This window comes from Leptosomus discolor, chromosome 2 (genome assembly GCF_034619465.1).
Source record: "Leptosomus discolor isolate bLepDis1 chromosome 2, bLepDis1.hap2, whole genome shotgun sequence".
Classification (NCBI taxonomy): Eukaryota; Metazoa; Chordata; class Aves; order Leptosomiformes; family Leptosomidae; genus Leptosomus; species Leptosomus discolor.
The window spans coordinates 49275851-49301457 of NC_141392.1; the positions used below are offsets into that span (position 1 = coordinate 49275851).

Genomic DNA, 25607 nt, shown 5'->3' on the forward strand with positions numbered 1-25607 from the left:
TATCCAAGAGGAGAGATTCTTGCAAACAATACACCTGCACTGTTCATACCCAGAGGAAATGGATGGAGAAGGCACACCAAAGCCTTGATGTGGAGGTGGATTATATTGACTTGTGTCTGCCAGTTTAGCAGGATCAGCTGTTGACTGGCAGAGGTGACTGTCTGTTGCAGGTGCTGTGCTATTCCTTTCTGATCTTCTGTGCAGCTCATGAGACCATTTTCTTCCTTCCTCTACAGATTCCCCAGGTGTTCCTCCAAGTGCCAATGCTCATCATCTTTTCAGAGGGTTCAGCTTCGTTGCCTCTAACTTGGTGCAGGAGCCTGCACAGCAAGATGTGCACAAAATCACTGTTCACCCAATTGTGCAGGTACCAGTGTTACACTTCACATTTGATGAGCAGATACATACATGCATAATGTATTTAAACTGCCTCAGCATTCTCACTGGTATTTCACAGCTACCTAGTGCACATAGGAGGTGTTTACATGCAGCATGTAGGAGGTGGAAAATGAGAAATTTTTTCCCCAAAGGCTTTTATCTTTAAGTTCATGTTCTCCACAACCTTTACAAAGGAAATAGGAATAGCACCTTATCACAACTCAAACAAAAAGTACTTCTACTTTGTCTTGGATTATATGATACAGACTGTGTTGGCAAAGGGGCTCAATGAACTACTGCTGTGGGCTCCCACAGACACGGAGCCCAAGCTCCTGGATGTAAGAGGCTGCCGTGTTCATGTTGCTATTGCGCAAGAGTATGGGTGTACTCACATAACCCAGAGCAGCTTGACGGGGGAAGGACACTTGCCAGACACTTGGTTCTTTGCTGCCATTCCCCTACAACGTGCTCTCCAGTTATTGTAATTTAAACCAGAAATAAATTGCTACAAATAGCTCAATACATCAGAGGAATAGTGAATCGGGAGAAACAACTGAGCTGCTGAAAGATGCAGCAAATTTTCCCACAAGGAAAAAATTCCTCTCCTACCCACAACCAGAAGTATACATGCCTTAAGGGGAGAGCCCCTGCCTGTGGTTTTCATAGGTTTTCATAGTTTTCATCGCTATTTTAACAATTTACAGTGGAATATGTCATATTCTTTAAGATTCTATTATGCAACAGTAAGTGAAATGTTACCCAAGTAGTTACATCCCAGAAATCTTATATACATATTCCTGTGGTTTGCTTTGTAAAAATGTACTGAATGTTAACACATGCATGTCTTACAATTTAGAAGGTTCTGCGAGGACTTTGCTAATGAGGTTATGCTTTTAGACAGAGGATCCTAGAGAATCTTTAGAGCTGCTGATCATTTCTTGAGTCTTAGGATGAAGGCCTCAGACTGGGTTTCACCATCTAACCAATCCACTTGACCATACATTTTCCGCGGGGCATGTGAACTAATGATGCCATAGTTCATTCTATACTCTTCAATATATAAAATTAGACATTTTAAAGTATTTTCCTACTATTTGCACTAGTAATATATTTTCTTAAATTAGGTTGGCTTAAAATAGTAACTTTTCTCTCACACAAAAATCATAATCAAACGTATCCTGGACAAGACCTCCAGTGTTCTAGAGGCACACCCCATATGTGGGGTATCTGTTTTGAAGACTTTGAAGCTATTGGTAGTTTCTAAGATATAAGTTTATATGATATATGTATCTGGCCTCTCAGTAATTAGAAATAAATTTATATTGTCAAGATATGGCAGTGTGTCAGGGGATTTGGGCCCACAGTTTCCTGTGGATTTCTAATAAGAGGTGATTGTCTGCATTCCATAAATAGTTTAGAAATTCACTGCTTTTTTGCCATTACTTCTACATGGACAACTCCATCTTACAGACTGGAAAAAGGTAAAAAGGGAGGTGACACATTTGTTTAATTAAAGGGCTTCAGGTTTTTTAACTGGACTTAGAAAAACTGCTAAGGACAAGAGAGCTCTATGAAAGAGATGAGATCAAGCACTTTCCTTATTAAGATGAGGCTAGTTCTTGCTTTTACTTACCCATGTCCTGACTACCTTCCTTTGTCTTTCCCTATAGCAGTTACATGGGAACAACATTCATTTTACAGATGGATATGAGATCAAGGAGGACATAGGAATTGGCTCCTATTCAGTGTGCAAGAGATGTGTTCATAAAGCTACAGAAACAGAGTTTGCAGTGAAGGTAAGAAAGCCAGAAATGTGGTTGGGACTGCTCTGCCAGCCTGGGCAGCGGTGCAGTCAGTGGATATTTTGTTGGCTTATTTCTTGGTGGCAGGTGTTGCTTGGTGGCGGTTTTTTTGCATTTGGAAGACGACAGACTTCATGATAAGACTTAGATTATTTCTCACACCTTAATCTCGTCAAGTATAATTCCTGGATGGAAGAAACCATTACAGTCTTGCATGTAAATCCTGCTAATCATTTCAACCGTGCCTCTTGCAAACTAGACAAGATTTTTAACAGACGGTACATTGAATCATCATAAATAAACAAAATAACACACAAAATGATTGCAAAGTTGAAAGAGCATTTTATTCTTAAGTTATTTAGTTCCGACATTTTTTATTGTAATTAGACAGATTTGTCAGTGAAAACCATGATCACCTTCAAATGCTCAAATTTCCCTTTGTTTCCTTGACATTCACCACCAACATGCTACACAAAAGAGCAAAAGGCAATCTTCAGCAGAGATTTGAAATATTAATTCAGTGGAATTTATTTGAATATTAAAGACAAGTCAGTGAACTTCAGACTTGGTCAAGCAACACTTCATAAAACAGAGTCCCTGCAGCCGCAAAGGCCAGGAAGCTTCTAGGGTGTGTAGGTATGAGGGAACCTTTTCCGATAGGGAAGAACTTCAGTAGAACTGCTTTGGAAGGTCATGCTCAAAGGACTAAGTCACAACTCTGTTAAATGCTATTGACTAAACAGTATGCAGCTATTACAAAGGGCAGAACAGACCAGTGTATGTGGCAAGTGGTCGTGAGGTTATGGCTCAGAGGAAGAGTTCCAAACATTCAATTTTCTATAAGAAAAAGACATAGCAATTAATACACTCATATGCGTAGAAAAGTACTTAATGGTTTTGTTCTTGTAGCAAGAAGAGACAACATTGGATTAAATGAGGAATTAGTATAATGAATTTGAAAGACACAGCAGTTAAATCAGATCCTTTCATTCTGTATGATCTAATGGGAACAAATTTCTTAAATGAGCATAAGACAAAAAGTAGCCCTTTGAAATCAGTACATATAGAAATGTATTTACCAAACTTGCAGTAAATGAGGGATTCTAGCCAACTGCCAGTCTACTTTTCTTGTTTTAAAATTTTAGAAAAGGTGTGTAAACATAGCTTATAAATGAAATTATGTCTTTGCTGTTAAATGAGATGATGAGAGCTTAAAGAAGTGATCCAAACTGCCGTCCATGAGATAAATGAGCTGCAGGTAGTGAATACAATAATATTAAACCTTTTATTCAGTCTTATTTTTCATTACAAGACTGATGATAATGCAGTATTCATGAAAGTCCATGAAATTTTTGGTATCTCCCTGTGGTGGCCACAAAAATCTGGAAACCCTAATAACTGACAATGTGTTAATGTTGCTGTTCAAATAACGGTTGATTTTTCTATGCTACACCATAATTAGGAGCATGGATCTACCAGCAGGGCTTGTGCATGAACATGCTAGCATTTTCATTTCTAATGAATGGAAAGATTAGATTTTTCCAGTGTCCAGGTCATTTGTTAACAGATGGCATTATGTTATAGTAGGTGTGGGTTCTGTGTAATTAAATTACATCTGTGATGAACAAGATTGCTGGGTTTATGCCCTTTTCCCATTTTTATTAATCTTGCCTCTTTTTACTCCTTTCTTCCTCCATTTCTTATGACTCTCTTCTTGTCATGATGATATGTCTTAATTTTGACTATCAGTCTAGGCAACACATGTAGCATCTCAGTTTCTGACACAGTTTGAGTCAAATGTGTAGTGCAGATTTGGGGTTGGAGTCGGTTGGTGGGTTTCTGTCTGTACTGTCTTTCCAGCACATTGAGTGCTGACTCTCTGATTATTATTCCTACCAACATATTAATTTCACTTTCCTTTCAATTTTATTTTTGTTTCACATTAAGATCATTTCATTTTGTTATCAAAGTAGCTTGCTTTCATAAAGATTGCACAATGCCACCCATTTAAAGTAATTAGGTAGCACAGGAGTTGCAACTGATATTACCATAATTATATATCAGTCCCTTTTGACACGTATCCTTTAACTCTCTCTATAAAAATCACTGTAATTAGACTCTTTTGATTTCTTTCAGTAAGTATAATTTTCTCAGTGCTCCCTAATACACAAAATTCACAGGAAAAAATATCTGCAGTGATAGTTTGTATGATAGGCAGCAGCCCCATTTGCCTGGCACCACCTCGTTAAAAGCTCCCTCTTTAAGATGAACTGCCAACACGTCAGAGAGCACCATCCCATCTCCCTGGGAGAAGCTGGTGATAGTGAAGGAGTTAAGGAAATTACATGGTGGCATCACCATGGGAAGATACACATCATGTCACTGGGTAAATAATCCCTCCATGGATACTGCCACTCACTGACTATTGCTGTGTAGTGCCATACTGAGACAGCAGAATACCGAGCCAGAGTAACTTGAGTCAGAGCTACAGCTGGAAAATCCACTTAGAAAAAAACAAAACCTTTCCTAGCCCAGAAGCAGAATGTATTTATTAAAATGCAAAACATTTCATCCCTTTTCATTTTGCTGGCCATCTGCAACTAATTGGGGACCATCTTATAGAGATAATTAGATGTCTAGCCGTGCAAAGAAGTTCTTTGCTGGTGTTGTAAAAGCACTTGCACAGATCTGAAATGTCACTTGTTTCAGAGTTCAGTGAGACTAGGCATGTCACTCAGTGAGGTGCTTTTGGAAGTCCACCTGGGCCCCTCTCTGCATCTGTAGGTGTCTAACTGCCTTTGTAAATTCAATCACTGAGCCTGCAGAACAAGAGAATTTTCTTGCAACTTATTCCCTCTTGTTCCATGTCATCTGTAAAAAATGAAATGCTAATAATAAACTCTGAATCTGTTTTAGAAGTGCCCTCAGGCTCCTAAATGCAATATTTAAGAATTCAGACTTCTATCTCCACTTCTGAGAGCGTTTCAATACCATGCAACAGAAAACCTTGTAGGCAGCCAGATTTCCTGCAAACTGAGTCTACTATGAAACCAGTAGCCACCTACCTGGGTCAGTGCAGGTAGATGTTGGTTTAGCAAGTCTTTGTATCATATTCTACTGCATATACATACTCTGAGGTACTTTTAAAATTCTACTCTTGGGCTTCCTTTCCATCTCATTCCCAAGTGAAAAAAAAAAGTATAAAGTTATGAAATACAAGTAAGCAGATTGTTCATTCTTCTGAATACGTTATGAGACATTGGTATAAAGAAGAGAAATGGGGGAAAAAAAGTGTTTCTCCTCTGATGGACCTCTAATGTGTTTCAGATTCTTCTGCTAGAATATTGGTCATCCTGACTACAGCAGGCCTAATCATTTTTAATAGCAAAGGGAACTGGCCTTTGTTGATCACAGTTACAAGCTTCACGTGGGTATAAATGTAATGGTGAGGTCAGAAGCAAAGGAAAATCAGATCAAACTATTTCAGTCACATCAGTATCTAGAGAAAATAAGTCAATTAAGTAAAAGAATGATGCTAGAGCAGATGGGAGGGATTTATGTGGATGGAAGAAAGTCTGCAATGGAAGCCTAAATAGATTAAGAGCTCTCGTTTGGAAAACAAAGAAAATGCTACAGTTCAGAGTTCTTGGTGCATCACGTTTTTCAAAACGTGCCAGAGATTTGATGCAATTAGTGTATTCCAGAAGTTTTTCTTTACTTAAAACCATTGTGCTGGTTTCAAGCTTGGATCTCTACTTGTAGTGAAGCTTCCAAGCTGGATTTTCAAATGTGCTTCTTACTGATGACAGATTAAGCAAGTTTGTACAGGACCTGATTGCATCCCCCTTTTTCTAAAGAGTTCTCTATTTAGATTGACTCCTTACCCCCAGGAGAGATTAATGGTGGATAACAGCCAAATAGAAAGGGCTGCTGCTATGGCCTATGCTATCGCCAATACGGTAACTGCCCCACATTTTGCAGAGCAGGGTGGCATAGGTGCCAGCTTCAACAGCTTGATGACAACTGTTTTCTTTTCCAGGTCAAAACAATATCTAACTGGTTAAGTCTTAGGGATTTTTAGTCCTTTCATGCTGTTAGAGCCAGGGCAAACAACTGGGTAAAAGGGTAGGGTACACATTTCTCCCTCCTTTGAAGAAGAAAAACATACAGTAGACGTAGTCCCAAATGACAAGTCCAATTTTGCAGATGCCAATATTACAGTGGAATTTGGATCTCAAAACACATGTGTATTTCATGTGACTTTTTCCTGTCTCTATAATGTACTAACCAACTACTTGCCTCCAAATGTTCCACAGCTGTAAGCAAAGCCAAATTTTGCAGTCTATGTCTGCCTCTGGGATACAGGTTAGTTTATGCTAGAGTCCTAGTAAATCCTACAGTTAATTTATAATTCTGGTAATTACGAAGCACTGAAAGTACATCTATCTTGGCATATTTCAGTATGTGCAGACTGGGGACAAGGTGCATTTTAATTAGCTATAAAAATGCCGTACCAGCAGAGAAGTGATGTCAACATGCTATCAATGAATATAAGTCAGTAAGTTGTGAGAGCTGTTTTTAGCAGGCCTGTGTAATCAGACTTGCTATATACCTCTATTTATTTGCTAATAAAAGTGAGTGACATAGTGACCAAAAGCTGTATGAATTCCAGAGTTGTTTCATAATTTCTTTAAACTTCACTTTCCTCTTTCATTGATGTTCATGGTCTTGGTTTGGTTGGTTTTAGGTGGTTGGTGTAAGTAGATACAATATCATGCTAATCCGAAGGCAGGAGGTTACACAGTGGTATTTAGTTGGCCCTACAACATTTTCTTCACAACCTGTATTATGATTATGTCAGGAGTCTAGTGCTGAATGCAGAATGTGTGAATAACGAAAAAGTAGTCTTCTAAGACTGACTGCAGCCTGGTGCACACTTTTGCAATTCTTTTAAAGGAAATGGGAATCCTGAACACATGTAGCTTTATTTATTGAAACAGGAAAAGGGAAAAAAGAGAAGAAAAAAAACAGTCCAAAGGTCATCAAATCTCCTTGACAGTTAAGGTGTCTGTAGATCTAGAGAGATTTGCTCAGATTTGTTTCTCCTTAACCATAGAAAGTTACTAAAGTGACTTTCCTCTAAAGTGAAACAGACTGTGAAATTTTCAGGGGAGGGTTGTATCTATTTTTGTCTGTCTGGGAGGTACCTAGTGTCTGTTGGAACATGGATAAATATATCAGTATTTTAATAGGCAAGTCAATGGAAAGTTTGCTGGATAACCTCAGATTTCTTGGTCCTGAGCCTGTCAGCTTGTCAACACCAGCAGGCACCCATCCACTGATCGTCCTACCTTTCCTCCCTCTGCCCGCACCAGAACATGGTACAGGGGTCAGGCCCCAGGCTATGCATAGAGATCTCCAGGTCAGAGCCACAGGTAAATGTATTCCCTTTAAATTTAGCTTTGAAATTTAGCAGAAGATACCTGCTGCTGGAGCAGAGCAGTAACAGGACTCTGCAAGGGAGAGAGTGGGCCTAATGGGTACGGATCAGGTGCTGAGGTCCTGTCTCAGTTCTCAGTCAAACGCTAGTTGTGCAAACCCCTCTTGACTTTGCTGGGTGGCTGTCACAGCAAGGTTTGTACGGATGAGAGCAGGGCTCTGTCACAGCTCACACTTGAAGGGAAAAATGGCATCAGGAATAATATCATGTGATCTAAAAAGACCTCATTAAAAAACCTGTTACCCAACTGAAGGGAAATGGGAGCGATAACTGTGCTTCCATAAGCCTCTAACAGTCCTTGCTCTTCCCCAAGACGGCTTATCAAATTATCTATGAAGAGCATATCTCTTGCCTCTGCAAGAGCATGCTGATGATTCTGAAAAATATTTTCCAATATTTTGTTGTGAAAATACGTCTGACTGCAGTCTCCTCAAAAATTTTCATTCCTATTACTTCCATTTCCTGAATGATATTTAATGAAGCTGTTCAATATACTCAACTAATTCATAGGATGGAAATATGAAGATTTGAATACCAGTGTTGCATAAATGTGTTGCTAGTGTAGTTAAAATTTTATTAATAAAATTGAAAAACAAATTATAGATTTCTGTCTTGCTAACATGCTTGCATATAAGTGAGTTTTGTCTGTAGTACCTGGGTAGGACTACTAAACCCTGTGGGACCATGTGCTATTTTGGTATCCATGGTTTAAGATAGAGTATAAACAAATTAGAGAAAATCTATACCAGAAAATACAAGGCAAGCTCTACCAAGAGAGCTACAAATATATATGATGTAAAACAGACAAGAGTCCAGTGGGATGCGATCAAAATCTATAAATATCTCTAAGGTGATATAAATGATGGATGGCAACCATTTGGCTGCTAAAGACAGCAAGACAAGACAGAATGTCTTGAAGCTAAAAAAAGGGAGTTTCAGGGAAAAAAAAGTCTGATGGTGAGAGCAGTTGGTAAAACAGACTCTTCAAGGAGATGACCGAGACGTCCTCCCCCTCACATGCAAAGAAGTTGGATCTGTCATATTAGTGGAAATGTAGCCTTACAAAATGCAGGTATAAGATACCTTGATAAACTACAGAGGACACTTATTGTGAAATTTAGTTTATAAAGCTGGGATTTAGGAAATCCTGTTGTTCAGACACTTCAGTAAAAGATATTTTTCACTGTCTGAAGGATACCTAAGCTGGTAGTGTGGCACCAGATTCAGTAGGCTATTGAGTGCCATGTAGGAGATACAGGCTTCAGAGCAAATTTAGGAACTAATCTCTATGCTTGTTTGGATTTGCATAGGGAGGGCTGTTTTCCAGAGTGCTCTGGAAAGAAAGCAGCAGGAAGAGCCCTGGACTATCAACTGGGATCTACAGTGGATACAGTAAGAGCGATTACAAAAAGCATGGACAGGTATCCTCTAGGTATGAGGGAAAATTATTTACATTAAAATGGATGAAGTAGGAAAGGAGTGCAAGAGAAAGTTGTCTATGAGGATCTTATGTCTGATCTGTGAGAGTATTTTTGAAGGCTTTCTTGGTTTTTCCACTCCAAACGACTTTATCAAAGGGCCTGACTTCCATGCTGGACCAGGGCCACTATATACAATTTCACTCACCACAGCAGGAGGCAACATAGTATATTTTATAAGCTGTCCTCATTTTTTAAGATTTGGGTTTAGTCAAATACCTGCAAAACTTCAATGAGTCTCACTTTTCTATTGCAATGTGTTCAGACTTCTGCCAGATACTGTCCCCATAGAAACAAGTCAGTCCTCCATGGAGGCCCTGCCCAAATAGGCAGGACCCTGCATCTAGAGCTTCAGAAACAATAGGCCAGTACAGAGTGCTGGGCTTTCCTTGAAGGACTTGGGAGAAGAAGGCAGGGCAGAGAGCCAGGAGAGCCTTGAGCACTTCTACAAGCAGCAAGGTTGTTTGTAGCAGTGAGAGCCATTACTGACTGGTGACTTTTGGGGTAAATTGGATCAAGGTGTTGCTTAAGTTTTAACAGAATAAGCAGAGGAGGCAGATAGAAATACAGAAATGTGTGCAGACCACCTCCTAAACTCAGCTTCAGAGCAAATCTTAGGTGTGCAGTGGTTGTACATCCTCTCTGGTGTAAGGATTCCTGCAGCTTCCTTCCCATTTGATCACGAGGCTCACAGTGCCTCTCTCCTTGGCATGGCTGAGCCTCTGAAGAATGTGAGATGATGATATTTCTCACTGCTAGCTAAATCTTAGTTCTGAGACTTAGGATCAGGCAGCAGTAATTCCTACAGCTTAGTAATATCATGTTTCTTTTCCCTAGCTTGCTTGGCAAATACCTAAGTATTTTGGACGGAATTTGGTCCTTTGTGGCTCTGTTTCTCTTTTGGGGCCATTTAAACTGTGTTTCTTCTGACTTATCTTCCATATTGATGTAATAATTTTCCTCTTTTATAAGATCTGAATATGATATACTGGTTTCCATCCCTGAAGCTTTTTGTAAAAATAGGTGGGAGGAGCACTGCAGTCATTTTACAGACTGAAAACTCATCAGTCTGATCCATGGATGTGTGCTAGGGCTGAGCATTTCCTACTGAGCTATTCTGCCTTCAAAACTGCAGACTTCTCTCTCAAGAGAGCTTTTCTCTTTCACAGGTGCTATTGGAACAAAATTTGTTAATGTTTCTGCATTTCTTAGAAAATGTGTGCTACTGTAGAAATGCTAATTAATTAAGTACTACAGTTGCAGTTGACAGCTTAGGAGTGCCAAGTAGGCAAACACTGGCAGCGAGTGGGCATGCTCTGTGTGCAGAAAGTTTGATGTCTCACCCACACAGCTTGATCTGATGGCCAGTGCTTATTTCAGAAAAATACTGCTAATTAGGTCTGTTTCTTTTAATATTCATCTCACTATTTTTCTGGAAGATTTAAGCATGAATGGGGGGAATGAATCTCTGGAGCTAATCAAAACTAATAGCACAGCAAATAGTCCCTCGGAAACCATTATGCTTGGAATAGTTCTCCTTGGAGACATCTTAAATGTAAAATTATACCATGTCCTTTTAAATAATGTTAGCCTTTCTGCAGTGATTTTCATCCCGCTTGAGTAATTTGACATCAAAAAAGGAACCAAATTAAAACAGATGCTTGGCATGAATAGGGCTTATTTTTAGAGGGAAATATTACTGGAATGGAAACCTGTACATTTTCCAGCAGCACAGAACTGCAGAACTATCTCTGTGACACTTCCATTGGAATTAATATTGTAGATGAAATTGTCAGGTTAAAATCTCTGCATGTGTTGTTGCATCTCCTTTCTTCAGAAGGGCTGTGAATCCCGCCTATGCTCAGTTCCACCAGTGGTGCCCTGAATTTTCAAATATATTGTGAATATCATGTAAACATAATGTGCAAAGAGACACAAAATTAGTCCTCCCTTTGCTCATCCCTTCTCTTCTGGAAAAGGAATGGATTTCTACAGGGAGTATCATATCACACAGTGTTATATAGATCTCTTCTTAAATGTGATTAACCCATGCTTACACTCCAAACAAGCTTTAGAAAAACCTTCAAAGTATGTAATAGGAAAAAAAGGCAGCTTTAAAAAGTGCATGAAGCTCTCTTTCTCCTCCATACTTTTTCCACAAAGCCATCATAAGTTCCCTGGTGCTGGTCAAAAGGATCTTTAGGTAGTCCCACTGGCTAAATACACTGGCAACCTCAGCCATGGCTGTTTAGGGTATTGCAATGCCCAGGCGTCTGCCCTGACCTTCTGCTGGACTTTCTGTTGCTGAAGCCAGAGCAGGAGATTAGGACTGTACCAGTGGCTCAGCTGCCTTGGTTCACACCCTTGGAGATGGTTTCAGACACCCAGTAGCTCAGTTTCAGCTGCCAGGAAAGGTCACTTGGGGCAGTTGAAGAAGAGGCAGATGCTGGTCCCATTTTGGACTGAGGACAAAAAGGGCAGCCAAGGAGAGCTACGCCTTATGCCTCTGCAGCACAACCCACCAAAGCTCCTCAGTCAAAGCCCCACAACCTACTTATTATCCATGCCCATGCTTCAGGGTGTACCTTTAATGCTTCCCAATGTTTGTGGTTGATGTTGTAGAATAAATCCACTAAAATAAAATGGAGAATTTTTGCTGCAGTCTGTGGTAGTGGCACACAGTGCTAGTATTAGGTACATTTAGTTTGGTTTTCCCAAGAAGGGAGATGGCTACCATTGCCCATTTCGATTGATGTGATTAGACAGAGCTTTTGTGTCCTATTTCACTTAAGGGGAAATTCAAGTCAGAGCCAAGAAAATGTTTTAATGCAGTCTTGTTTGTTCATTAAAGATGCACAAAGTCCTTTCTCCCCAGCACAGGAAGACCCAACAACAGACAGCAGTTTCCTCACTATTAGCTCCAGCTTAGCCTGGCCAGAGCCCCATCCTTTCTCCTCAGGCTGATATCACTGCGTCTCATGTTTCTTTTCTGTCTTCTTTCTCACTCGGTTGCTTTTCTCTCACCCTTTCTTTTAGGCTGTTCATTTTCCAGACAGCAAAGGCAGTTAAATTGTCACCTCCTACCTCTTGCCTTTTTCCAATCTCACAACTGTAGTGATGGAGAACTCCATGTGAGAAACACAGCCGTCCTCCTTGTGCAAGGTCACCCAGGTTAATTTCAGCTGTTTGAAGAGGCAATTTGTATTAACAGGGCTAATTCTGCCCAAAACGGATTAGGGAGTATTCACACATACCATTTCTTTGGCAGGACTGTGAAGGCTATAAGCCCCAGCTGGTGGGTGGTATCAAACAGCTGAGGACTGTAACATCTGCTAATGGCATAACTAGATCCGGAAGATATTTATCTACACAGTTGGAAGCACGCAAATATGTTCACAAAACTGCAACAAGCAAATACAAATCAATAGTGTCTATATAGTTGCTGTACCAATTTCAGCAAGGCTTTACCCACACAGAACTGTATTGATACTCTCTTTTATACTCATCAGTCCACACTGGCAAAGCTGAAAACATTGAAAACCCATTAGTAAGGGAGAATCAGGTGATTTTTTTCCAGACTTGTAGAAGGACTTTTAAGAACTGGCCAGATGCATTAATTAGGATTTTGAAAATATTCTCTCCTGATCCTTTCTTCCTTGATAGAGTTCAGTATTGTCCTTTAATGGAGCTTGACTCATTTTAAAACATCATGAGGTTCTTACCCTAAATTCCACTGAAGAAAATGCACCCTTTTTTTCAGCTATTCAGCGAAATGCACAAAGGATGCAATAGTCCAAGAACAAACAAGTCCCCTATTAGAACAAAGGACCTTATTGCATGTGCTGAGCCTGTTTTATTCTGTAATTGTTTCATCTGCTGTTTAATACACATGAGTTTCTAAGCAATCCCTGGTTGTTCAATACACAGAGAAAAGTCTATCTGTTGTATGGCTCAGTTTCTTGTTTTTCTGAAGGACAACAGGAGACCCCTGTGCTTCATAGCTCTTCTCTGCCAAAGTACAACAGAGCTCTTGTTACATTTTCAGTTATTTATACATTATGATGGCTTTCTGAGTTGGTGTTCTTCAGCAGACATTTACAGAGAAAAACAGAAAAGTAACATCGCTACATATTACTCAAAACCTCAGGAACTAGTAGAGAAAATTTTCCCTTAATTCCTTAATAGAGCGTGTTTATGCATACATTTCTGTTGAGTTCAAACCAGAATGAATTTCCTAAAGAAAATACATCATTCCTCGTACAGGAGGAGCTGCAGGAGGTTCATGGGCTGTCACAGAGTGGACTAGGGAAGAGTCTGTCTTCATGTAAAACACAATGTCACAGAGGGAACAGAGTGACCAGGGTGGCAAACGCTCTTTGTTACCACAAGAAATATTTAGAAGTTACATAGTTTTGTGCAGCTTTTAATCAGGGTTTAAGAGTGTCATTGCCTATATAAAATTCAGATAGACATATTTAGCTTGCCAGCATCCAACAGGAGAGTTTGAAATCTACTAGATAGCAAAAAACTTAACTGATGAATAATAATATTAATTCTGAACAAGAGCACACGCTGTGTCACATGCTGTGGCCATGCGTGGTCTCACATAGGAAGTCTGATGAGAGTACGACGGTTCCTGTATCCAAACCTGTAACATTAAATGCTCTTTTTCTTTCTAATATTGCAGCTTCCAGTATATAGGTAGTAAACAAGGAGCCTTTGGTCCTCATTGGAGCAGGGTAGCCAATAACAGGGTATCCTTGTGGGGTCTCTCTGGGAAGCCTGAAAGCATAGCTCTGAGAGGTGTTGTATTAAAATTAATTTTAGGACCATACCTAACTGCTCCATTGGTTGGGTGTGAAGTGCCACATATGCTGTTGTCTGGTCTACATGGTCTGCACTAGTTGAATAAAGTGGACAAAGCTAAAACCTCTCCGTACACAGAGGTGGGCTGATAATAGTGCTTATCTTTAAAAATTAGAGATAATTAAGCTCCAAAGCAGGAGTGGGAGGAAGAAACAGTAACACTGAAATGGAAAGCCAAGTGCCTGGTATGGATGTCTGCTCTGGTACTGTTTCAATGCTGATCAAAGCCTACTGGAAAGAATACCTGTGTCCCAACCCTGGGAGAGCCCAAGGGAGCACCAGAGCTCAACTCAGTGGGAGCACAGCCCCGAGGAGCCAGCAGATGCTTGCCAGGTCGCCCTTGGAAAGGACTAGCAAGACGAGTGCCTTGGTTTGTTTCCAGGAGGCAGAATACAACCGTGGTTAGACCTCGTAATGCCTCCCTCACCTTCTCTGGCAATTGCTAAATCTGACTTAATGAACCCTTTTCAAATTATGGTCAAGGCTGCTTTATATATCTTGGCATTGACCCACTCCAGGAAGGGGGACGTGTGTGTAGGTAAGCATGTAGGATTGCAGATGAGGTGTTCACAGTGACTTTGGACTCTCTGCCCAGCAGCCTGGGTGTTGCTGTCTGGAGAAGGAAGTAGTTAGCTCACAAGTGTGGCAGAAGCCACGTGCTTTTGCCAGGAGGCCAAGCAGCCCGGTGGCCAGCTGGCAAGCGCAGGGAGAGCATGCAGACTGGGCCATGCCGGGGCTGCCTCCGTCCTGCCCCTCTCCTGCTGCATTTGCACAAGGTGCTCGGAGCATGCTTTTCCTCCATGTTGTATACAGCAACACTGGCACTGAAAATCAGAAAGTACAACTGCACAAACAGCGCTTATTTAACACCCATCTAGTGAAACCACTGCCTTTTCACTTACATAATTTAATTAATTTAACCTGCTACGTTCTGAAAATCTCAGAACTACTTATGAATATCACTGGAAGCCCACAATGCATCTTCCTTAGCCCCTGTGTTCGATAAGGAGCACTGGGCCTGCATTTTAGCACAGCCTATCTTGGCACTAAGCTGGGGCAAGATTTATGAATGTTCCGGGGATGCAGCACCTCATGCTGTGATGCAGACACCTCTGGGTGCAAAAGGAGGCAGAGACCACCAGCTGAACCACCCTGAAATCGCAGCTTCCCTCTTTGGAAATTCTGGCATGGATTTAACAACACACCAAAACACTTTCTGAAGAGGAAGACCAGGAGAGAGAATTGTGTGTTACAGTGGAGCTATGAGGCATATTTAAGGAGCTGCTGTGGCCATTGCAGCATGCGAGTAAAGAGGCTGTGCATACTGCAGCCAGTCTGAACTGAAGAGAGATTTCTGCTAAGGTTGCAGCAGCCATCTTCTTTGCTGCTTTATGAGTTATTGGCCAAGTGTAAGTCACAGGCGCACTGAAGAGAGGCACCATCAGGGTGACAGTCTCTCGCTGTGGAGGACAAAAAATTGTTCTGGTCTGCCCAACCAGGCTGCCCAGGGACTGAGAGGAATTTGGCAGGTCCCTTCACTGCTCTGACAAGGATTTGTTGTGTCGTTTGGGGCAGCTTGTCCATTTAATCACTGTATCACAGCTTGTGCATACACTAAAGCAAAAAGCATACATATTTAGTGAGACTGTCTTGCGATTTATATTTATATAGCATATTGTGAATTAGAAGCATTACATATGATCTACTGCTGTTGCTACTAAATCAGTAGCAGACTGCTTCAGGTTATGTTATTTTGGGTTTTGTGTCAATAGCTGAGACTATTCTTCGTTTGGATTTCTTTTAGGCCATATATATATATTTATAGTCCTGCATTATTAACAGTTGCTTAAAATTTTCCACAGCTCTGGCTATTGCCTTTCACAGGAAAATACGACAGAAAAGGAATCTGAAATATATTGCTTGCTACAATACCATAGTGATAGTAATACTTCACACAGTGGTAGTAATACTTGCTGCAGTAAATTCTGCTAGTATGTACAAGGCAGGCAGATCCTAACAGGTGCACATATGAGTAACTCCATTAACTTGACAAGAGCTATATTAGTTTAGCCAAGGAAGTGGCCCTGAGGATCTTTTTATATGTTAGAGTTATTGGTGGAGTGGGACACATTCAGTCACTGAGGCTGTATTTATGAGGAGACATTCAAGCAGGGTTTCACTGGCATTTTGAAAATGTCTTGACTAAACTGGGAGAACATCATTCTAAGGAGAAATTGCTAGTAGAATTTTTTCCACTTACCTGTTTTTAAGGTTTTTCCTTCGTTCATTCAAATGCGGACAATAGCCATCTACCTGCATCAGCTCCCTGTTGCACTTTCACTTGTCACACTGCTATTAATTCAGAATCAAATCACTGATACAGCTTCAAATGCATACCTCAACCATGGACGACTACTGAACATCATTATCACTGCAAATGCATGCCAGTCATGATGACTACAAAAACTCTGATATATATTCAAGCATGCACTTCTATAATTGATGTATAAAATTATAGACCTGTACTTAAATATTATCGCCATCATTAAGCCATAAAGAAATGCATGCAAAAGCAGCCAGGCATTTATCCTCATTAACAAAAGAGATTTTTAAAAAGTTGCTTCCCTGCAAACACCATTGTTTTAAATCTGTGCTCTGTGCCTAGTTCTTAGAGAGAGCTAACCATATTTAAGCTTGGAAGCCTTGAAATCCAAGCCAATAATGGAAATAAGGTTTTCTGAAAATGCCACACTTTCCTCTTTGGTAAACCTTTTATTCAAAAGTACTGCTGCTGTTTTCTAGGAATAAGAAATTGTGCCAAAATACTGTACTCCTAATGAGTTTCTAGTAGAATGAGTCTTTCACCATTCCCTGTGCAGTTGCATCTGAGACTCCAACATACACAGCTCTCCCTTGGATTATTTTATAGGGGTTTTTTATTTCATATTTATCATTTAGATCTGCAAAGTGAAAAACACTAATCAGTACTCTCAACTGGGCAAATGATCAAAGCTCTTCCATTGACATTCCAAATGTAGGTAATAGGAGCATTGATGAGAAGCCAGGGCCATACTAACAACAGGCTTCCCATGCAGTGATGTTCTCTGAGCTACAGGTGTCGTATTTTTCTGAGACCTGCTGCTATAAAAGTAAAAAAGTTTTCATGTCTCACTGTACTGTCTGTAAGGTAATAGATGCTGAATACTGAAAAGTGATCTGTAGAGCAGATTTCTTTCTAGCTTAGGAATGGGCAGAGTTTGGTTACATGGCCAAGTGCCATCGATGGCCACTCTCTTGTTCATTACAACAGCATGGCCCAAAGAGCTTCAACTCAGATCTCCCCTGACAGTAAATGTCTATATTTTCATTTCTGACAAACCCACATCATAAGTAATTTCTATTAATTTATCAGCAGATGTACAAGCATATGCCAATATTACGAACTTACATATTTTTTATGTCAGAGGTCATTTAAAAACTATTATTATTTTTAAACTCTCCAGGTGGTTTGATTTCTAAATGACACTTCTTGTAACTGCCATTATTTACAGGCAAACAAAACTATAGGCATCAAAAAGAGGGCCTATGACTTCAGAATCTAAATTAATTATTGCTCTATCTGGCTTTGGCATATAGTCAGCATGGCTCTCATTTGCACAGGGTTTGAGCTGTCCTCTCCTAGAATAATGATTAATGAAAGAATTTTCAATATTAATTTGTTCAAACTGTAGAAATTTCTTGTTTAGTGCTTAGTGCTGCTAGCCCGTATCTTACTACATCGTGTTTCATTTATTCCAGATAATTGATAAGAGCAAGAGAGACCCCTCTGAAGAAATTGAGATCCTCTTGCGATATGGACAGCATCCAAACATCATTACTCTTAAAGATGTGAGTAGAGTTTGAGCACTTCAGCATTAAAATGATTTTCACCTTATGATCAGACTCACCTACTAGTCCAAGTCTGGAAAATTCTTCAGTTGAAGGTCAGAGCTGAAGAGACCCACTGAAATCAAGGAAAAAAAAAAAAGTGATTTAACAAATTACTGGATAGCAGTTGGAAGGACTGGTCAGATTATACATTCTGCAGTTACCGTCTAACCACCTGTAAATAAAACCAAAGGGGCACAGCGCTGGAGAACAACAAAATGGGTTTGGTTTTGCAGCACTTTTCAGAAGTGAGAACTCCCTAGTCGGGTGTTTCAGAGCAAGCTGCTGAGCACACACTGTGGTGCTGCTGGGCAGGGGATGCTCTGTCATAAGCAGCAGCCGTTCCCATGCAGCCTGTGGTATCTGCTTTGTTGGGAAAAGGAAAGTCATTAAGGTTTCCCCTAATAGTCACTTAATGCCAGGGAGTATTTACCTTCTAGTCAAGCAGCCTGAGAAGACATGGAGGCATCTTTCTTCAGCATTTCATATGAAGAATAGCCTTCACTATGCTTACATGTAGCAACAACCTTTGGTCAGAAATGTTTTACTTACGCTGCCTGCAGTCTCACCTGGGGTTGTCCACACCATGGCAGATTCAGTTTACAGAACAAAATCCTGCTGATGTCAGTGGCCAGTACGTTATGGCTCAGACCTTAGAGAAGGATATAAAAAATTTTTAATCATATGCCTTCAGGAAAGTCTCACCTAATTCCTAAGTGTTAAAGAGTATCTTAAAATCTGTGCAGAAAAAAAAATGGTTTTATATCCCTTTCCGAAAAAATTTAGCATTGATGACTATAGCACTGCCTATTATTGCAGTCCAGATAAAGGATTATGACATGAAAATGGCTGTCTTCCAATTTAGACAAAAAATGTCTTTTACCCCTTGCAATTGATGTTGAAGGTAAATACATCTTGCGGCTGATGTCAACAATGTATTCACCAGTATTGCAAATATAAACTATATAATATCATTGGAAGTAGGTCTTGCCCAACTGTATAATACAGTTCATTTAGCTGTTCATGAGTCAAAGGGAAATATTGATATTTGAAATGGCTAATGTTACCCTGTAGAAGTGGAAAGAGAGAACACTACTGAGAAGGAGGCTTGGGTGAGAGCCAGGACACTTTTCAGGCTGTGTGAAGTGGTGCTGCTTTTAGCAGCTTGGTCTACACTGCTGCCATTACAGCAGATCAGGAAAGCTACATTTCTGTGTGGACAAATCGGCAAGTTGCTACAGACACGAGGAAAAAAGTGATGATTAAGTAATTTTATAAAGTTGCCTCTTCTGTTGTTAAGCTTAATAAGCACATTTCCCACACATTAGCAGACATCTTCTTGCAACATCTCACACAAACAAACCAGCACTGTGATTAAATGACCAACCTTTACCAAGTTAATAGGTCCAGAACATATATTTGTTCTATTACTCTTCCAGGTCTATGATGATGGGAAATATGTGTACTTGGTGATGGAGCTGATGCGAGGAGGTGAGCTCCTGGACCGCATTCTTCGGCAGAAGTGTTTCTCAGAGCGGGAGGCCAGCGCTGTACTGTGCACTATCACCAGGACTGTGGAGTACCTGCACTCTCAGGGCGTAAGCATTTCTTTTCTGGCTGTCCACATCAACCTTAAAATCTGACTTTTAGAAAAAGCCAATAGCTGTGATTTTGCTTCTCTGAAATGTAAATATGTTGTGTGGTTTTTTCAAAAAAAAAAAAATCTTTCTCCATATTTATAATTACATCTAGTTTGTGAAATACGGTCATAGGCTTTTTAGTTGTTTCCCAACTGAACTGAGGTAGGTTGAAGTAATATTTGCATTCCCAAACTAAACTGATTTTCAAGTTCATGTACCTTGTTGAGATATTACTTGTTTACTTTTTATCACAGTCATTATTGCAGTACCTGATCTTTTAACAGAATTTCAAATAGGGTAGCTGAATCTGCAGATAGGTAGAAAACTGAATGCTCAGCTTTCCAAATGAAGTGGCAGTTTGAGCAGCTGATGGGAAAGACTTCTGACATGCTGTTAAAGAGCTGGCTTTTAAAATCTAAGCTCTCTATATACAGCAGTTTGAAAATCTCTCCTTTTCTGCTTTTCAGGGACAAGCAGTTTGGATGACTAGTCAAATCTTTGCTGCTTTTTCTGTTTCATGGTTAAAACAAGTGCATTTTTTGCTCAGGCTTTTATGTTTTCATGATGGTTTTTTTCAGTCTTGCTGTAACAAAATGAGGTGGGTTGACCCTGACCAAAATGCCAGGTGCCCACCAAAGCCACTCTATCACTCCCCTCCTTAACTGGACAGGAGAGAGAAAAAAAAAATAACAACAGGCTTGTGGGGTTGAGATAAGGACAGGGAGATCACTCAGCATTTACCGTCACGGGCAAAACAGACTCAACTGAAAGGAAATGTGATTTATTACCAATTAACTCAGAGAGGAGTAATGAGAAACAAAACCAGATCTTAAAACACCTTCCCCCCACCCCTCCCTCCTTTCCCGGGCTTAACTTTGATCCCAATTTTCCTCCCTCCTCCCCCCCAGCGGCACAGGGGAGAAAACAGGGAATGGGGGTTGGGGTCAGTTCATCACACTGTTGTTTTCTGCCGCTCCTTCCTCGTCAGGGGGAGGATTCCTCACACGTTTCCCCTGCTCCAATGTGGGGTCCCCCTCACGGGAGAAAGTCCTCCATGACTTCTCCAGCGTGAGTCTTCCCACGGGTTCAGTTCTTCATGAACTGCTCCAGCGTTGGTCTCCTTCATGGGGTGCAGTCCTTCAGGAACAGACTGTTCCAGCGTGAGCCCCCCTCATGGGGTCTCTGACAGCAAACCTGCTCCTCTCTCTCCACGGGCCACAGGTCCTGCCAGGAGCCTGCTCCGGTGCAGGCTTCCCACGGGGTCACAGCTTCCTTCAGGTATCCATCTACTCTGGCGTGGGGGCCCTCCACGGCGTGTAGGCAGTCATCTGCTCCACCGCCCATGGGCTGCAGGGGGACAGCCTGCTTCACCATGGTCTTCACCACAGGCCGCAGGGGAATCGCTGCTCTGGTGCCTGGAGCATCTCCTCCCCCTCCTTCTTCACTGACCTTGGTGTCTGCGGGATGTTTCTCTCACATATTCTCACTCCTCTCACTCGCTGCAATTACTGCTGCGCAACAACTTTTTCTCTCTCTTAAATACGTTATCACAGAGGCGAAAAAAGCTGTCGTTGATGGGCTCGGCCTTGGCCAGCAGCGGGTCCATCTTAAAGCCGGCTGGCATTGGCTATATCCAACATAGGGGAAACTTCTAGCAACTTCATACAGAAGCCACCCCTGTAACCCCCCCACTACCAAAACCTTGCCACGCAGACCCGTTACACAAAATAATGCTGGTTTTCCACCACTGAAATGCAGCATGTCTGGTAAAACATGCAGCCATTTAAAGTTGTGTGCCTACAGAAAGGATCTTTGTGAATAACTTTTGAAATGAGAAAAAAAAATAATTCCTCCCTTCATGTGCGAGCCACTCACATGGACAGTCACAAGAAGACCCTTACACACTTCCCTCCTATGATGGGATTTCTTGGCCTTTCAGCTGAATATTTAGGGCTACCAGGTTCCAGGAGATTCTTGACACCAAAGTGTTTGTACAGCAACCTCCTCTGACTGCCCTCAGGAGAGGTGTACCCCCTTAGAGCAGCAGCCTCCTTCTTAATACACCAGCAGAGGCTCTTGAACATGTTCTGATTTTTTTTTCCCATCCTTTGCCCAAGGCTTTTAAGCAACTTTTCTCCAAAATGTAAATATTTTTGGCATGAGCTCTTGACCTACCTCAACCAGCAGACCAAAAACAGCAGCCAAGCCTGAATGCTCCCTGATCTCCTCTCCTCACGTGTTACTTACTGCTTTTTGTTAAGGTGGTGCACCGCGATCTCAAGCCAAGTAATATTCTCTACATGGATGAGTCGGGGAACCCAGACTCCATCAGGATTTGTGACTTTGGGTTTGCCAAGCAACTGAGAGCGGAGAACGGGCTGCTCATGACTCCCTGCTACACGGCCAACTTCGTCGCCCCTGAGGTAGGATGGCATTTCAAAGCCCTGAGTAATAAGCGTGTCCTAGGGAGCAACCGTTCCTCCCTCTCTCCCTTTTCCTTGCTGCCTTTACAAGAGGAGCAAGGCAGAAACCAGGGTCCCGGCACTTGCACAGCCTCTATTACCATAAGTTTCCAATTCCCGGTCTTGTCAGGCCAGTTGTTTTTCTCCAGACAGAAGTCAGTATCTGTCTCAGACTGACATACACACTGATTTGGCTCATTGCTAGGATAAACACCCTTTTTTCTGTAGCTGCTTCTGCTCAGACTGCTTTCCCTCTAGCGCACTGCATTAGAACAGGATAAGGCTTAAAAGGGAAATCTTGGTATCAGGAATAAGACTCAAAAGAAAAATCCATGCTTGAAATCCTTACCATGAAGAAGTTGGTGGAAGCTTTATTGTTGACTTCATTGAGCTAAAGAAACATCTTTCCTCTTGTGCCTTCCTAGTACCAATCCCCCCTGTTATGTGGGATGTAGGAAAGAGCTGCTTTCCCATTTTTACAGACAGGGAGATGGAGGCAGACCAAACAGCCTGCCCCAAACATGGGGAGAGGTGGCTCTGCATTGCTGGCAAGTGCTATTTCTTTCACGCAGCCCCACAGGAGTGGGTTTGGGTCCCGTAGCTGTTTGAATGGCTTGGGCTGTTTGCTGTGTTTGACCCTTGAGACATTCATAGCTGCTTCCTTCTGATGAAGATTAATTTCCTGGGTAATTGTCCATTTCTTGGAGTGATGTTTATCAGCAATTTTAGTATTTGCAATACACAACTTCAGATGTGTGTCTGACTATCCTTGTTATGGTCCTTATAAGAAAAACAGAAAATTATTGCCTTTCATACTTCATCTGTCCTTTACTGTCAAATACCACTTTCTCTCAGTTGGTATCAGTCAGCAATCTTTTCTTCCCTGTAACTCCCCTTCATCCAATGTTCATCTGCATGGTATGTAACTGGGAAGTGAAAAATGGGATGATCTTTCTGTACATGGTCCTTTCGTAACATCAAAAGATATAGGAATCACAGCCTTCCAGCAAAGAATTTGTTAAATTGAGACCATTGCCAGGGTAGTATAAATTCAAAGCAGATTTTTTTCAGAAAAAAAAAAAAAAAAAAAAGTCTTCCATTGCCAAGACAGATTGGTTTGTTATTTTATTGCTGTTTGGTGTTGGCTTTTCATTTTAGAAACTGCAATGCGCTTTTTAAAATTTATCAAAATAAGTGAAAAAAAGTTCTGTGGCAGCACCACAGTTCAGCTTTTAAACCAAGAAGTAATCATGTTTGCAGGATTTAAAGCACTGAAAGATATTTTCTCCAAGATACCATGCGCTTAAAATAGGTGTAACTATTTTTCACGATGGGCTATTTTGTAAAATGTCTGTAACCACAAATGTTGCCAGCCCTATGCAGTTTCAGATCAGACTCTTCTGATTTGAACTGAAAGCAGAAATCATGCTCCCAGATGTTTGTGATGAGTACGACAGGTCCTGCTAATACAGGAGATGCTGGAGATTAACTGAAACATTACCAGAACGGGCAGAGAGCTTACATAAAATCTTAAGTGCTTTTACATTTTACCTGCAATATAATGCTGCCCTCCAGCCTAGACTTGACTGTCATATTCCCTGTCTGAACCCTGCTGCGATGTCTGTCATACGCCCATGAAACTAAACAAGGCAGCAGAAGGTCAGCTGAGCTGATGACACAAGGGGACTGTGAGAGGAAGGACGACATATTTGCCTGCTTGGATCTCCATTTGTTTTGGAAACATTTAATTTGGGGTTTTGATGAGAACATGAGCAAAGATGAAGCCTACCCGAGAGAAGACGCACGCTGCCACCTAGTGCGAGTCGTGCTGTGTGCAGGGAGCGAAGAGCCAGCCTGGGTCTGAGCAAAGAGCCAGCCAGGGAAGAAGATGCAGCCTGCTTGTTTCCCTACTGATGCTGTAGGAACCTTTTGGGTAAAGTAAAAATACTTCATTCTGTAGTCTCCCTCCAAAATCTCTGAAGAACTGCTGTTTTGGCGTTTGAAATTATGAGATTGTTCATTAGCTTTCATACCCATAACATTCCTGCTTGTGTCACAACTGAGAAAAACCTATATTCATAACACTGCTAATCCAATAAATCAAAGCCTATAGAAATAAAAGGGAGTTGGATAAATAGCTGAGCCATTACCAGAACAAACAGAGCAAGTTTGTTGTTTGTCACCGCAATGCCCTGCCATGTGTGGTGCTAAGGACCAGCTCATGCCTGTATTTCTGATCCCACCAAATTCACAAGATGACCTAAACCCCTTCATGGGTGGTAAATTCTTCAGCATCCATTAGAGCAGGACACCACTGCATCTTTTGCAAAGCTCCTTCCTCGACTGATTTATTTCTAAGACACGTGCCTGTTACTGTTTGATAATATCTACCCCCTGGATCAAACACTAATCTTTTTGGCCAAGATTTCCCATACTTGGTCCTGCCAGCTCCATGCTCTTGCTTTAACAACAGTTGCACAGACCTGCTGGAGACATTTTCAAATAGCAGCAACGCTAACTGATAACTCTCACCAGGTCCTGTTGTTATCTGTGGGGTGAAGTTGCTGCTGATAAAAAGTAATTGCCAGCAAAGCTTCCCTAGACACTGGCATAGAGTCAACAGCCCTGTTATCTAGCAGCATTCTGGCAAACTGAATGATAGCACACAGCAAAACCTGCCCATCATTTTGGGGTTGTGCAACTGTCTACATTTAGCCCATACCAGGGGCTAAACTAGAGCAGTTATTCTATCACCTGATGACCCCTCCTCACCTGAGAGGGGGAACTGGGAAAAGGAGAGAAAATCCAAACATTGAAGCAAGGACAGATTTAATGAAAACAAAAATTTTTTATCCGCAAAACAAATAAAGCATGCAAAGTCATTCTCAGCCTAGAACGCTTGGCCCTCACAGTCCTCAAGGGAAGAGCAAGCAGGACCACCGAGCCAAGCCTTCTTCTTCCTCAGCAAACCTTCTCCCTTTATAATGACCACAACACTATGGGATGGGCTGCACCTGTAGCTCACTCAGGTCAGCTGCCCTGGCTGGCTCAAACTGCTGATGGCTTACTTAGCATGGCTGGGCTGTGGTTCTGTCCCAGCCAAACTAGGACAGTACCCTCTTACTTAATACCCTACTCCACTAAATATCATCACTGCCCCATTTTTCTGTCATTTGCCTTGGACTTGATTGTCCTTGGTTATTGGAGGAAGATAGTGGTGGCAATGAAAACGTAACTGTTCAAGACGCAATGAGCATGGCCGCACCAAAAGATAAATGTTGGATATTCAGTCTCACAGGTGAAGCAAGAAGCAACTGAGTTTGTCAAATAGCAAAGAAGGTTTTCCCATAAAAGCTAACTTTAGTAGAGGGGGAATGAATGCAGGAACTAAAGAAACAGAAACAAATAAAACAGACAAAGTGTGTATATGATGTGCAGGAGAAAGGGGCAGAAGCAGGATTTTATCAGCTTTGTCAACAGGAGAAATGTGACTTTTTCCAAGTTGGTTTTTTTTTTTTCCAGGTAGCAAATGTTCATTCAGCAGCATACCTGAC

At 41.3% G+C, this 25607-nt stretch overlaps 1 protein-coding gene across 2 annotated transcripts in view; it reads left to right on the forward strand.

Annotated features, from left to right (window-relative positions):
- RPS6KA2 (ribosomal protein S6 kinase A2) overlaps positions 1 to 25607 on the forward strand; it is a 310509-nt gene that overhangs the window by 278549 nt on the left and 6353 nt on the right. For both annotated transcript variants that reach the window (XM_086461053.1, XM_086461054.1), the window contains 5 exons: positions 237 to 367; positions 2049 to 2174; positions 17823 to 17912; positions 19391 to 19549; positions 21853 to 22014. In XM_086461053.1, the coding sequence (XP_086317179.1) occupies positions 237 to 367; positions 2049 to 2174; positions 17823 to 17912; positions 19391 to 19549; positions 21853 to 22014 (668 nt within the window). The remainder of the gene's footprint in view (positions 1 to 236; positions 368 to 2048; positions 2175 to 17822; positions 17913 to 19390; positions 19550 to 21852; positions 22015 to 25607) is intronic.